Below are 15648 nucleotides of genomic sequence, written 5' to 3'. Positions count from 1 at the left end.
TAAAATCTAGCACCTGGCAAGCACTCAATATATGGTAATAATTCTAATGATGATTATTATACTCATAGTCATCTAGAATGCCATTAGCAGATACTTAGGATCCATTTAAAAGAATTTTTCCTAACTTCTTTCCTAAATATATTGAGTCTGTGTATATGTATCTATACCCACAGTCTGAGCTAAGAAAACGTGGTGGCTACTAGTGGCAGCATTAGCATCCGTGCTGAGTGCCTCGGGTCCAGTTCGATTCCACAACTTTCAGACAAAGTATTAACCTTACCAAGTCTCAGTTTCCTCATCTGTAAATGAGAACAATAATAATTACTTTATACCCACAGTTTTTCTGCAAAGGTTAAATGAGAAACTATAACTACAACATGCTAGTTGGTATTCTGTAAGTGTTGGGTTTTTGTTTTAATATATGCACAATGTCTCAGGCTAGTCCCACTATAGTTTAATAAATAAGATCTATCAAAGTACTAATAAAATCTCAATGTTAGGTTAAAAACATTAATATTAATAATCTGGAAAAACAAAAATATAACACTAATATATAATCCCCCTTTCCAGAAACTACATTGGTTGTTTTTGTTTTGTTTTGTTTTAATTTTGGTATGGGTAAATAGATGGGGAAACAATGGAAACAGTGAGAGACTTTATTTTGGGGGGTTCCAAAATCACTGCAGATGGTGACTGCAACCATGAAACTAAAAGATGCTTGCTCCTTGGAAGAAAAGCTATGACCAACCTAGACAGCATATTAAAAAACAGAGACATTACTTTGCCAACAAAGGTTCATCTAGTCAAAGCTATGGTTTTTCCAGTAGCCATGTATGGATGTGAGAGTTGGACCATAAAGAAAGCTGAGCACTGAAGAACTGATGCTTTTGAACTGTGGTGTTGGAGAAGATTCTTAAGAGTCCCTTAGACTGCAAGGAGATTCAACCAGTCCACCCTAAAGGAAATCAGTCCTGAATATTCATTGGAAGGACTGATGCTGAAACTGAAGCTCCAATACTTTGGCCACCTGATGTGAAGAACTGACTTTTGGAAAAGACCCTGATGCTGGGAAAGATTGATGGTGGGAGGAGAAGGGGATGAGAAAGGATGAGACGGTTGGATGGCATCACCGACGCAATGGACATGAGTTTGAGTAGGCTCTGGGAGTTGGTGATGGACAAGGAAAGCCTGGTGTGCTGCAGTCCATGGGGTCACAAAGAGTCAGACACAACTGGGTGACTGAACCTAACTGTTTTAAAAATATTTTTATTTGGAAATAATTCCATATTTATAGAAGTTTCTAAGAATAAGAATAGTACAAAATTTTAACCATTTCTAATGTTTTGTAGCCATGTGAAAGTAAGCTGCATTCACCATGGCCCTATATCCCTAAATATATTAGAGTGTATTTTCTCAAAATAGAGATGTGTAATTGGTTAAATTTTAAATGCAATAGGCAATATGTCAAGCAGGTCATAAGTCTACTTTATTCATATCATGACTGAAACTAACAAAAGTGACACTTTCTTCTTGTTTAAACTGAGGGTAGCTCATTTCATAGGGACTTTAGGTAACCTTAACATATCATAACTGGTGAATTGGTCTTATTTGGATCTCATCTAAGTGCTCATTATCCATTAGAGAAGCTAGAAATTTTATTTGTACATAGTTTTATAAAACACATTTAATACAAGATTTCTTTAGACATATATTGTATTTCATTCTCTTAAATGATTCTTTCTAAATCTAAAATTACTAAAATTTCATCAAATCTCTTCTTAAAATAACTAAGTGGTAAGGATACTGTGAAACTTCGCTGTCCCTACATAAATTTCTATGGAAATTGCTTTATAATTTCAACAAATCTTGATGAAAAATGTCAGCTAAAATTATAAAGCAATTAAATAAATTAACATGGCTGCCAAACAGATATGTTAGCATCCTACATCCAGCCAAGGACTAATCTATATGTTATTAAGACTCTTTTAAACTCAGTACATTAATTTAAAAACTGGTCTTTAAGGTGACTGAACCCAGAGACATAAACCAAGAGCATGGCCTCTCAGGGGAGGTTAGGACTGGATTTGAATCTGGGTTCCATCATTATTAAACTGCTCATCTTGAACAAGTCACTTATAAGCTCCTCATTCCATGCTCCTAACACAGGGATGGTAACATTATGCCTTTCAGAGTCTGGTGAAGGATAAAAGAGACAAAACTTGTAAATCACTGGGCATGGTACCTGGTACATAGTGGTAAATACTCGATTAATGACAGATGTTATTATTAAGCATTAAGGTTGGTTTAACATGTTTTCACAAGAAGATCAGAAATTCCATCAACTCTAATTAAACTTAAATCTAAACTCCTATGGCTTTTCCTTGTTCTACACTTCTGAGAACCTTAGAATAAAGAACACCAGCCAAACCATGTTTATATGAGTCTATTAACAGACACATATAAATCAAATCCAGTGTAATGAACCTTTAAGGTCATAGTTTTTCTTTTTTTTTCCAATATGACTCCATCCACTCACCAAATATGCAATGGCAATTACAGTTAACAACATATAATAATAAATACAAAGAAGAAAGAACATTAGGGAATTAGCTGATGCTGGGGATATGCAGAGAATGTGCTATTTCAAGCATGCCCATTATTGGTTAAATGAGCCAATCATTAATCTCCACTGTGTTCTCACCTAACATTGAATGTTGGGTTGTTACTCAACAAACATTGGAGAATCTTTTTTTTTAAACTTAGCTTGTTCTTCCCCACCAACCCCGCCAAAAAAGTCATAAAAATCATAAAATAGAGAACCATATACATAAAGCCCAAAGTCTAAAGACAACTTGAAAAGGAAAAAGGGAAAAGCTGAATTTGAGGAGTCATGTTAGAAAGGAAAGGGAAAGGGGTCTGGAAGAAAGACGACTGATTTACACAGAAGACCTGTGGTACTTCCCTGGTGGCCCAGGGGTTAGGATTCTGGTCTTTCACTATCGTGGCCCAGGTTCCATCCCTGGTGGGGAAACTGAGATCTTGGAAGCCACATGGTACAACCAAAACAAAACAAAACAAAAAAACTTATACATAGAGGACCCTTAAATAGAGGATCTATGAACTGCCATGATTAATGCTGGGGGCTGAGGTACCTCGGAAACATCAACACAGGTAATGAGGAAACGGAGTCTCAAAGAACCCAAGTCAACAGCACTAGTTAGGGTAGCCCTGCCAGCCTCTCTGGTCCGCCATAGCAGAAAGCCCAGCACATGTGAAGGTCTAGCCCTGAGAAGAAGAGAGAATACCCAGATCAGGAATGTCCAAGTTCTTCTCAAGAACTCACTGATGGGATAACTCTAAATCTAGATCACATCTAAGGAACAAGCTTTTTGTTTTTGTTTTTTCCCTAATCCCATTATTTTTAATTTGGCACAAAACTCCTTGCCTACTATTGCTTTACCTTCTCTGCTTACACTTGCTGAAATGGGAATATACATACGTCTGAGAAGTGAAACAGCCAGCAGAGGGGAAAATCCCCTTGACATAGACAAGCCTATATTTAAAATATCATCTATGTATACCATACTGTGTTAAACACTAGGAAAAGAACAAAAACAAATCAAAACCATAAGAATTTATCCCTATCTATGAACATCCCTCCAGAATATCCCATTTTATAGGATGTTTCTAGAAGCATCACATTTAAACTTATATGTGTTAAGATATGAGTATTATGTAAGAGAGAACTCTGTACCATCATATGAACCATTCACTTCTTTATTCTAATTCTTGGCTTCTTAGAGGACAGCCCCCATGAGAAACCAACGTAGAACAAGTAAGATCTGATAGAGAAGGAAAGAAAAGACAGGCGTGGGCAGTAAGGGATGGGCCAGTGGGTAATGGAGTCTCCAGACCTCAGAGCAGCTAGGAGCACATGGTAAAATACAGTACTGATGGGAAGAATGGAAGAGGAGAGAAAAAGTTGAGAAGTGATGAAGAAGGGATGAGGACATACACTGATCTGATTATGGGCAACAAACATTTGCAACTGAATAGAAAAGAGGGAGGGTCTACGAGTGCAGTGAGCTTGAGTTCAGGTCCTCAATAGACTGTGGGTCTTCCTTGAGGCCAGAGTGAGAGATGGCCTATGTATCAGCATTATGGCAAGGTATGTGGTACATAGTAGGAGCACAAAAGAGAGCTGTTAAACTGTTACTAGGCAGAGTTCTGCAACAAGGCTGGGCTTGGTAAAGACTAAGGTGACCCTTCAATATCAGCCATCACTAACTGGTAAGAAGAAAAGGGAAATAGTCACAGTGAGAACATTTCTAGTGACTTTCATCTAATTAGTCTTGGGGTTGCTTACAGAACTGTCTACATCACAAATGAAAATCTGAAGCCTTCTACTTGTGTCAAATACAACCTAAACACAGAAATGTACAGTCTAAGAAAGAAGCGAAGTTCCAACACCCAGTTCTTTATCCTGGCCTCTTGCTGATAAACTGGCCTAGTTCATATCATCAGCTCTAACTGAAAAATGAGTTTTTTCATACTGGAAACAGCTATGCTTAAGAGAAATTAACACATTTGAATAACACCAAAAGTAACTTATGGTCCTGACATCACAGTCACAATCAAAATAATAAACACATCAACTGTTGGTTAGCAGATGCTAATGTGCCCATTAAAATCCACCACCTCTACAAATAAAAAGCAGGATCACCTATGTTTATCACATTAGATTTAAATAATCTTAGAGATCAAACATGTTTAATTCCTTTGTAAACTCCTTTAAGTCAATGATCAATGCCTCTTACACAGGTTACAATGATCTCAGTGTCAGGGAGAGCCTTGATCAACATGTTACGTTATAGAAAAAAACTGACTTATCCTTTCGTCTTTCAAATGACCTCTTCCTGAAAAGAAAGAGGTGCTCAATCACCCAGAGCCCTGAGAAGGGAGAAGGAACAGGAGGGGTGGACTTCAGCATTCCAGAGCCCCGAGACTCCTAGATGAGTTGTATCTCGTTTTGACAGCAGCAGTAGAGTAAATGACAAGCCCTGTCAGGTAATGCATTTATCTTCACGGGCGAAGCAGCAGTTCCAAAGCAAGAATCTCAGATGTTGTCACATCAGCTAAGACAAGAAGTCATAAAGCAGAATGGCTATCAGTGCAGGAGGTGCAGCGATATCTAGACTGTAATTAGGAGGAGCTGTGAATGTGCACTCCAGCTTCAAGCTCACCGGGAGCCTTGACCTTCTTCCTCTGGGTTTAGATTCTCAGTCACATAATCAGTGGAGTCTTCATTAGTCAACTTGGAGCTCAAGTTGCTGAGCTGCCCTTTATTCTAAGAGCTTTATGGCAAGAGTAGCTCTGCTGATTCCCCCAACTGTTAAGTAATGAAGAAAAAAAAAAATAATAAAACAAGAAAAACAAAGAGGGTCTCTATCCATTTCTTCATCAATTCTTTCAATCAATAGATATTTATCCCATGGTCCAGGTACTCAGCCAGGTATGGGCTGATCACTAAGGTAGATCCAGTCACTGGCCTCAGAAGAGTAGCATTCTAAAAGAACAGACAGATATACACCAGGCAGAGTATGTGGTCACAGGGGGTGGCAGGGCTGTGGGAGCAGTGAGGACGGCAATGGGCCCCATCTATGGAGGCCTTCCTGGATGAAGTGGCATCTAGACTAAAGCTTACAAGAAGCATATGAACTGGTTAGATGGAAAGATGGAGAGAAAAGAGGCAATAATTTATACCCAGTTGTAAGAAGATATCAGGGGTATTTGAGAAATGGACGAAGTTTGTATGACTAAAGAATTAGGGGTAAGGGGATTGGGAATGTAAGCAGGATTTGAGGGGCAGGAGACAGAAATATTATCCAGATGATTCTGAGGAATGAGAGAAGTCAGCAACACTGATGATGTTTACATACATTTGAAAGCCACTTACTGGGATTCCCCCGGTAGCTCAGTGGTAAAGAATCTGCAGGCAAGTTGGATTCCTGGCCCAGGAAGACACCACATGTTGAAGAGCAACTAAGCCCGTCCACCACAACCACTGAGCCTGTGCCCTAGAGCCTGGAAACCACAATTACTGAGACATAACCACTGAAGCCTGCCTATTGCAACTACAGAATAGCCCCCACTCACTGCAACTAGAGAAAAGCTTATGCAGCAAGGAAGACCCAGGACAGTTGCAAATAAAAAAAATTCTTTTTTAAAAGATCCATTTATCTTAAGGTGGTTTTCCATGAGTAGACTACTGATATATCTCAAGAGATTCCTACAGTGATTTTTTAAAAGCTGAATAATCATTAAGCAGTTATTAAAATTCAATTCTACACAAGAATGAAATACATGAAAATCAGAGAAAAGACACTTATTTCTTAGATACGATGCCTTATCTAGCCTCCCACTCCCAAGACATAAAACTCTATGATTTTAAACATTTATAAATCAAAGTGAGATTTTTTTTTTCTTTTTTATTTCAATCTCAATGGTCCATGGTATACTGCTCTAATCACATTGTGTGTGTGTTGCTGTTTAGTCTCTCAGTCGTGTCCGACTCTTTGCGACCCCGTAGACTGCAACATGCCAGGCTTTCCTGTTCATCGCCATCTCCAGGAGCTTGCTCAAACTCATGTCCATTGAATCAGAAATGCCATCCAACCATTGGATCCTCGGTCATTCTCTTCTCCTCTGGGCTCAATCTTTCCCAGCATTAGGGTCTTTTCTAATGAGTCAGCTTTTCGCATCAGGTGCCAAAGTATTGGAGTTTCAACTTCAGATCAGTCCTTACAATGAATATTTGGCACTGATTTCCTTTAGGATTGACTGGTTTGATCTCCTTGCAGTCCAACACATTCTCAAGAGTTTTCTCCAATACCACAGTTCAAAAGCATCAATTCTTCGGCACTTAGCTTTCTTTATGGTTCCACTCTCATATCCATACATGACTACTAAAAAAACCACAGTGTTGACTAGACAAACATTTGTTGATAAAAGTAATGACTCTGCTTTTTAATATGCTGTTCCAGTTTATCATAGCTTTTCTTCCAAGGAGCAAGTGTCTTTTAATTTCATGGCTGCAGTCACTATCTGCAGGGCTTTTGGGGCCCAAGAAAATAACAGTCTGCCATTGTTTCCCCACCGATTTGCCATGAAGTGATCAAGTGGTCTTGTAGGTCTTCATGCAACTGTTCAAATTCAGCTTCTTCAATGTTACTGATCAGGGCATAGACTTGAATTACCGTGATGTTGAATGGTTTAATTTGGAAATGTCATTCTGTCATTTTTGAGATTGTATCCAAGTACTGAATTTCAGACTCTTTTGTTGACTATGATGGCTACTCCATTTCTTCTAAGGGATTCCTGCCCACAGTAGTAGATATAGTGGTCACCTGAGTTAAATTCAACCATTCCAGTCCATCTTAGTTCACTGATTCCTAGAATGTTGATGTTCACTCTTGTCATCTCCTGTTTGACCACTTCCAATTTGCCTTGATGCATGGACCTAACATTCCAGGTTTATATGCAATATTGCTCTTTACAGCATCGAATCTCACTTCTTCACCAGTACCATTCACAACTGGGTATTGTTTTTGCTTTGGCTCTGTCTCTTCATTCTTTCTGGAGTTATTTCTCCACTGATCTTTAGTAGCACATTGGGCATCTACTGACCTGGGGAGTTCATCATTCAGTGTCTTATCTTTTTGCCTTTTCATACTGTTCATGCGGTTCTCAAGGCAAGAATACTGAAGTGGTTTGCCATTCCCTTCTCCAGTGGACCACATTCTGTCAGACCTCTCCACCATGCCCCGTCCATCTTGGGTGGCCCCATACGGTATGGCTTAGTTTCACTGAGTTAGACAAGGCCATGGTCCATGTGATCAGATTGGCTAGTTGTCCGTGACTGTAATTTCAGTCTGTCTGCCCCCTGATCCCCTCTCTCAGTGCCTACTGCCTTAGCTGGGTTTCTCTTACCTTGGACGCAGGGTCTCTCTTAATGGCTACGCAGCAGCCGCTGCTCCTTACATCGAACGCGGGGTAGCTCCTCTCAGTCACCGCCCCTAACCTCAGGCGCGGGGTAGCTCCTCTGACCTTTTCATTCCAATCCCAAAGAAAGGCAATGCTAAAGAATGCTCAAACTACTGCACAATTGCATTCATCTCACAGGCTAGTAAAGTAATGCCTAAAATTCTCCAAGCCAGGCTTTAACAATACATGAACCATGAACTTCCAGATGTTCAAGCTGGTTTTAGAAAAGGCAGAGGAACCAAAGATCAAATTGCCAACATCTGACGGATCATCGAAAAAGCAAGAGAGTTGCAGAAAAACATCTAATTCTGCTTTATTGACTATGCCAAAGCCTTTGACCATGTGGGTCACAATAAACTGTGGACAATTCTGAAAGTGATGGGCATACCACACCACCTGACCTGCCTCTTGAGGAACCTGTATGCAGGTCAGCAAGCAACAGTTATAACTGGACATGGAACAACAGACTGGTTCCAAATAGGAAAAGGAGTATGTCAAGGCTATATATTGTCAACCTGCTTATTTAACTTCTATGCAGAGTACATAATGAGAAACGCTGGGCTGCATGAAGCACAAGCTGGAATCAAGTTTGCTGGGAGAAATATCAATAACCTCAGACAGACAAATGACACCACCCTTAGAGCAGAAAGTGAAGAACTACAGAGCCTCTTGATGAAAGTGAAAGAGGAGAGTGAAAAAGTTGGCTTAAAGCTCAACATTCAGAAAACTAAGACCATGGCATCCAGTCCCATCACTTCATGGCAGATAGATGGGGAAACAGTGGAAACTGGCTGACTTTATTCTTCTGGGCTCCAAAATCATTGCAGATGGTGACTGCAGCCATGAAATTAAAAGACGCTTACTCCTTGGAAGGAAAGTTATGACCAACCTAGATAGCATATTAAAAAGCAGAGACATTAATTTGCCAAAAAAGGTCCATCTAGTCAAGACTATGGTTTTTCCAGTGGTCATGTACGGATGTGAGAGTTGGACTATAAAGAAAGCTGAGTGCAGAAGAATTGATGCTTTTGAACTGTGGTGTTGGAGAAGACTCTTGAGAGTCCCTTGGACTGCAAGGAGATCCAACCAGTCCATTCTAAAGGAGATCAGTCTTGGGTGTTCATTGGAAGGACTGATGTTGAAGCTGAAACTCAATACTTTGGCCACCTGATGCAAAGAGCTGACTCACTGGAAAAGACTTTGATGCTGGGAAAGATCGAGGGCAGGAGAAGGGGATGACAGAGGATGAGATGGTTGGATGGCATCATTGACTCGATGGACCTGATTTTGGGTGGACTCCGGGAGTTGGTGATGGACAAGGAGGCCTGGCGTACTGCGGTTCAATGGGTCGCAAAGAGTCGGACACAACTGAGCAACTGAACTGAACTGATGAAGTGATAGGACCGGATGCCATGATCTTAGTTTTTTGATTGTTGAGTTTTAAGCCAGCTTTTTCACTCTCCTCTTTCACCCTTATCAAAGACTCTTTAGCTAGTTACTCTTCGCTTTCCAGCCATAAGGGTGGTGTTATCTGCATATCGGGGGTTACTTATATTTCTCCCTGGAATCTGGATTCCAGTTTGTGCTTCATTCAGTCCAGCATTTCATATGATGTGCTCTGCATATAAGTTAAATAAGCAGGGTGACAATACACAGCCTTGACATACTCCTTTCCCAATTTTGAACCAGTTCATGTTCCATGTCTGGTTCTAATGGTTGCTTCTTGAACTGCAAACAGGTTTCTCTAATCACATTACTGTCAATTATACCCAGTACAGGAGTTAGAGAATTGGTTAAACCCTGACCATGCTCTTTGCTAACTGTGTGATTCAAAGCAACCTATATACCTCTCTGAGCCTCTGTCTCCTCCAATGGATCCATCTCTTGGGACTGCTGTCAGCATTTGGTGAGACAATGCTGGAGGTAGATATTTCTAGCTCCATTTTACTAGAGATTAAAAAGAGAGAGAGAGAGACTCAGAGAGGCTATCTGACCAAGATGACCAGCTATAGAACAGCCCTCAGACTTGACACCAAGACTTCTGAGTCATTCTGCATCTAGTTCTCTCTTTTTCCACAGTAATTTGGGGTGGGGTGGGGTGGTGGTAGTAATTTTCAGTATGAAAAGGCAAAAAGATATGACACTGAAAGATGAACTCCCCAGGTCGGTAGGTGCCCAATATGCTACTGGAAGTAAGTGGAGAAATAACTCCGGAAAGAATGAAGAAACAGAACCAAAGTGAAAACAATGCCCAGTTGTGGATTGGTGATGGAAATAAAGTCCAATACTGTAAAGAACAACATTGCATAGAAACCTGGAATGTTAGGTCCATGAATCAAGGTAAACTGAAAGTGGTCAAACAGGTGATTGCAAGAGTGAACATTGACATTTTAGGAAACAGCGAACTAAAAGGGACCGGATGGGTGAATTTAATTCAGATGAACATTATATCCACTACTGTGGGGAAGAATCCCTTAGAAAAAATGGAGAAGCCCTTATACTCAACAGTAGTCTGAAATGCAGAGCTTGGGTGCAATCTGAAAAATGACAGAATGATCCCTGGTTCGTTTCCAAGGCAAGCCATTCAGTATCACAGTAACTCAAGTCTATGCCCCAACCACTAATGCCGACAAAGCTGAAGTCGAACAGTTCTATGATGACCTATAAGACCTTCTAGAACTAACACCCAAAAAAGATGTTCTTTCCTCATAGGAGACTAGAATGCAAAAATAGGAAGTCAAGAAATACCTGGTGTAACAGGCAAGTTTGGCCTTGGAGGACAAAATGAAGCAGGGCAAAGGCTAACAGAGTTTTGCCAAGAGAACGCACTGGTCATAGAAAACACCCTCTTCCAACAATACAAGAGAAGACTCTATACATGGACATCACCAAACGGTCAATACCAAAATCAGACTGATTGTATTCTTTGCAGCCAAAGATAGAGAAGCTCTATACAGTCAGCAAAAACAAGATGGAGCTAACTGTGGCTCACATCATGAACTCCTTATTGCAAAATTCAGACTTAAAATGAAGAACGTAGGGAAAACCACTAGATCATTCAGGTATGACCTGGTCAGGCAAAATAGTAACCATCTGTTTTGCAACAGGAGGTCCTGGTAAGGAACACAGAACTAATAAGCCAGCACCAACTGGAAGAGTTCGGGAAAGTTCAAAAGGTGACACCACACATCCAACCAGCTCCCAGAATCCTTCTCGCTGGCATCCATCTTGGCTGATCAATGTATGCACCACCAGAAAGGACTATGAGTCAGAATGATTGGTCAAAGACAACCTGGAAAATAATCCCTTCACCATAAAACCAGAGACTGCAAGCCACAAGGCAGAGTAGTTCTCCTGGGTTCCTTATCCTACTGCACTCTGCCCAGGTGCCCCTTGCCAATAAACTCTCTTGCTTTGTCAGCCTATGTGTCTCCTTGGACAATTCATCTCCAAGTGTTAGACTTTTGGGTACTGGAAGTATTCCCCCTTCCTGCAACAAAATCATTGCTGATGGTGACTGCAGCCATGAAATTAAAAGACACTTACTCCTTGGAAGAAAAGCTATGACAAATCTAGACAGCATATTAAAAAACAGAGACATTACTTTGCCAACAAAGGTCCATCTAGTCAAAACTATGGATTAAAAAAAAAAACCTATGGATTTTCCAGTAGTCATGTATCCATGTGAGAGTTGGACCATAAAGAAAGCTGAGCACTGAAGAATTGATGCTTTTGAACTGTGGTGTTGGAGAAGACTCTTGAGAGTCTGTTGGACTGCAAGGAAACCAGACCAGTTCATCCTAAAGGAAATCAATCCTGAATACTCATTGGAAGGACTGATGCTGAAGCTGAAGCTCCAATACTTTAGCCACCTGATGTCAACAACTGACTCATTAGACAAGACCGTGATGCTGGGAAAGATTGAAGGCAGGAGGAGAAGGGGATGACAGAGGATCAGATGGTTGGATGGCATCATCGACTCGATGGACATGAGTTAAAGAAAGCTCCAGGAGTTGGTGATGGACAGGAAAGCCTGGTGTGCTGCAGTCTGTGGGATCGCAAAGAGTCAAACACAACTGAGCAACTGAACTGAACTGAGTAATTTTCAATGATAATATAATTAAATTTTATCTATGATGACCCTTTTCATACTATGGAAATAATAAATGTTTTTGAATCAAAACAAGAGGAGTAGAAAATAAAAATGACTATAGCAAAAATAGCACTAAATGAACAATTTAAGTCGGTGAACTGTATGATATATGAGTTATATTTCAATAAAATCACTTTTAAAAATAGCACTGGATGAGAAGTGAGTAATGTGGCATTAGAACTGGTATGATTTTGAAGAAACTACATTTGCTACTTCACTTTTTTACCTGATGATATGGATGCAAAACTTGCATTGTCTTTGCCAAAAAACTAGGATAAAATGGAATTCTGAATGCCAAAATCCATCATGGTACCCAGAAGGTTCTACTACACTATGATGACAATAAAACAAACTTGAGAACAAACAGCTTTATCTGTTCATTTCTACTGACACGTGAGCCTCCTAAAACGTACAGAAAAGGAAGTCTACCCCAGTTCGCAAGCACCTGTTCATGAGATCATCCCTTCTCAAAAAACCAAAGTTACTGAAATAGCGGTAGCAGGAAGTTCTGGAAAATATAGACTGCAGGAGCTCATTTCCCTGTGGCATAGTTACAACATCACTGGAAAGATCCATGACTCAATCAAGGGCTTCCTCATCCAAGAGCACAACAGCTTGGTACTGAGTTCTGCTCTATCAGTCACATGGGCCAAAGAACCAAAATAAACACAAACGTGGCCCCAGTCATCTAAGCCCATAACCGAATCCCATGTCACCCCTGTTCAAAGGCACACACACTGCGCCAGATTCAGAAACAGACCTCTTCCGAGTTTCCTTCCTGTTTTATGCAGGAAATATAAAATTAAATGTTACCTGTTTTCTCTTTAGTAAAAAAAAAAAAAGAAAACTCTCTCCACATTCTCAATTTCTGATTTATTGGTTTCATAGGCATGAAACATCAATACCAATGGCTAGATATAAGCAAAGACAAAATATTATTTTCCACTGTTTTTTAAAAAGCTGAGGTCATTTTGCCCCAATTCCTACAGTGATAAGCTTAAAATCAAGCCATTTTGCTCACAGTCAGGTCCAATAAATCAGTGGAAAAAATAAACGGAAAAGCTTGCCAAAATGTAACCATAGTAACACCACAGATGCATCAAGAAATGGTGTGCTCATTTGCTTCATTCCCCATTTCTTAAATTGGAATCTGAGTAGGGGAAAAATTACACAGAGAACAATCATGATTCTGCAATTACTGAATTCTGCAAAATTGCATCCAACCTGCTTACTAGAACTTCAGAGGCAGCAATGGTCGAGCTACAGAAATAGCCCTGGATGGCTTACAAATCCCAAATCCCTGGATCTGCCATGTAACAGTTACTTGATCGCTCTGTGACTGTGTTTCCTCATCTGGAAAATGGGTACTGGAAACCTCAACCTCAAAGGGTTGCTATTTTAAGTGTAAAATGGGACAGTACATCAGAGGTAGGACAACGACTTGAAACCCTAGTCACCTTTGGCCTTGCTTTAATCAGCCTACCTTTGTGTCTTGATTTCTTTCTTTATTTTTATAAAAATAGAAAGGCAATCCCTGCCCATTCATGTGAGTAACCATAGGAATTTTCATTATTATTACTCCAAGTGTAAGGAACAGTTAGGATATTATTAGGATTATGGCTTTCAATACTAATGATGCAAAATTAAAAGAACTGGGGGCCAGAGATTCACATTAATGCATGATCACATTTTCTCTGTCAAATGCCACTCTGAAAATAAATAAATAAATAAATAAATGTGGCTCTTCCACTCAGCAGAAAGAGGCAACTTTGGGGCACTGACCCAAGTCACTTGCAGTCAACTCAGTCTCTTACTCTGGGAGTCTTGGTTTTATGAATAGGTGAAACGGAAGGCAGGGTCTGTTCTAAAATCTGATTGCTAAAGGTCTCCAGCTACGCTTCCAGTCTAAGTCCTTGCAGAACCATGGCATGCCTGAAATCAGTTCTGTTCATCATTTTGCAGTAGCATGAGGAAACACTAGCACTCTAGCACATCACTGGAAAAATATTACTTCTTTTAAAGAAAACCATCCATAGCAAACAAATTAGAGCAATAAACAGAGTACCTTGAACTTCAAATTTGTCCACCTTTTTTTAGGTGATTAAAAAAATTTTTTTTAATTATAAAATTTTGAAGGACTGGATAATAGGAAAAATGAAAACTCCCAAGTAATAAAATAAAAATCATTCTTTCTTCTTATTTTTTAATTTTTTTCTTCCTATTTTGAATGAAGGTAAATAATCACATGTCATCCCAGGATTCTCATCTCGTAATGAGCTGGATGAGAATGTAGTCTGGTAGAGCATGGTAATACCTCATGATCTGGTAGGCTGATTCCCTCCTCCTTTCCTTCTTTCCCTTAACCACAAAATTCCCAAAGTCATAGTCTCTACATTCTATTATCTTGCTTTCTCAGATTTGGTCTTATCTAATAGGTTTGGAACTTTGGGATTTTTAATCTGTGGATTCACAGAGGCTTTCTTCAAAGGAAATCATACATTAAATCATGATTTATTGATCTCATTAAGGTGGGGAGGAAGAGAGACTTCACTGAGGCATTCCCTTTGTTGAGGGCCACCAGAGACCTACTGAAATCCTCAGAGGTCAGTTCGAAGGCCTCTGGCCTGGTCCTCTCCACTCATGACAAAAATGGTTAACATTTATGAGGCTTACACCATCCCCATACGATACAAACACATTGACAAATGTCACTCCTTTGACTTTCTAACAGTTTTGTGAAGTTAGTAGGAGTGAGATGTCCTTTTCACTGCTGTGAAAACATGACCTTACAAAGGATAAATAATTTGCCTGGCATACTCAAGCCAGGACTTGAAAAACCAAGTAATTCACCTGGCTTAGTACTCTGTCTCACTGTCAATTTTTTTGCTTGTTTTTACATTGTTTCGCCATTTTTTGGCCTCCCCTCACGGTATGTGGGGTCTTAGTGTCCTAACTAGAGGTAGAACTCACGCCCCCTACATTGGAAGTGCGGAGTCTTAACCACTGGATTGCCAGTCCCCCACTGTCAATTTGGACTCCCTACACTTAGGGAGTCACTAAGTGAGCAAACTGCCAAGTATTCCAGAACCAGCTATTGCTTGTCTTCCTTCAACTTTTCATACACCCACCAGCAGTAAGATGTCCCAAACTGGCTACTTACAAGGCACAGCATGGCGGTAAAGGTTATCTCTTATGGTCTGCTGGAGCTCATGATCAGGCGACCCTTTCTGGAATCTCTGATTGAGAAAATGTCGCAGGTCTTTGTTCAGCTTTCCTCCTACAGGAAATATATAAAACAGAAGGCATCAAACATCAGGTTTCCTAGAGACTGAGCAGCCTGAGAGCCATGTATGAGAAAGCCATATGAAGACTGAGGGTGGCAGACTAGAATGGCTTCACTTAAGTTTAGCTATTCCTATGCAGGGGAAAAAGCAAGCAGGAATGTAATCAAG

The 15648-nt window shown here is 40.1% G+C and overlaps 1 protein-coding gene across 10 annotated transcripts in view; it reads right to left on the bottom strand.

The window, feature by feature from the left end:
• The window catches only part of MAGI1 (membrane associated guanylate kinase, WW and PDZ domain containing 1), a 636320-nt gene that overhangs the window by 239784 nt on the left and 380888 nt on the right, over positions 1-15648 (bottom strand). For all 10 annotated transcript variants that reach the window (XM_065933320.1, XM_065933322.1, XM_065933325.1 and 7 more), the window contains exon 2: positions 15357-15473. In XM_065933320.1, coding sequence (XP_065789392.1) covers positions 15357-15473 — 117 coding nt within the window. The remainder of the gene's footprint in view (positions 1-15356; positions 15474-15648) is intronic.

Source organism: Muntiacus reevesi, chromosome 4, assembly GCF_963930625.1.
Source record: "Muntiacus reevesi chromosome 4, mMunRee1.1, whole genome shotgun sequence".
NCBI classification, from domain to species: domain Eukaryota; kingdom Metazoa; phylum Chordata; class Mammalia; order Artiodactyla; family Cervidae; genus Muntiacus; species Muntiacus reevesi.
Note: the sequence above shows the minus strand (reverse complement) of the source record. Positions and strands in the feature narration are given on the sequence as shown.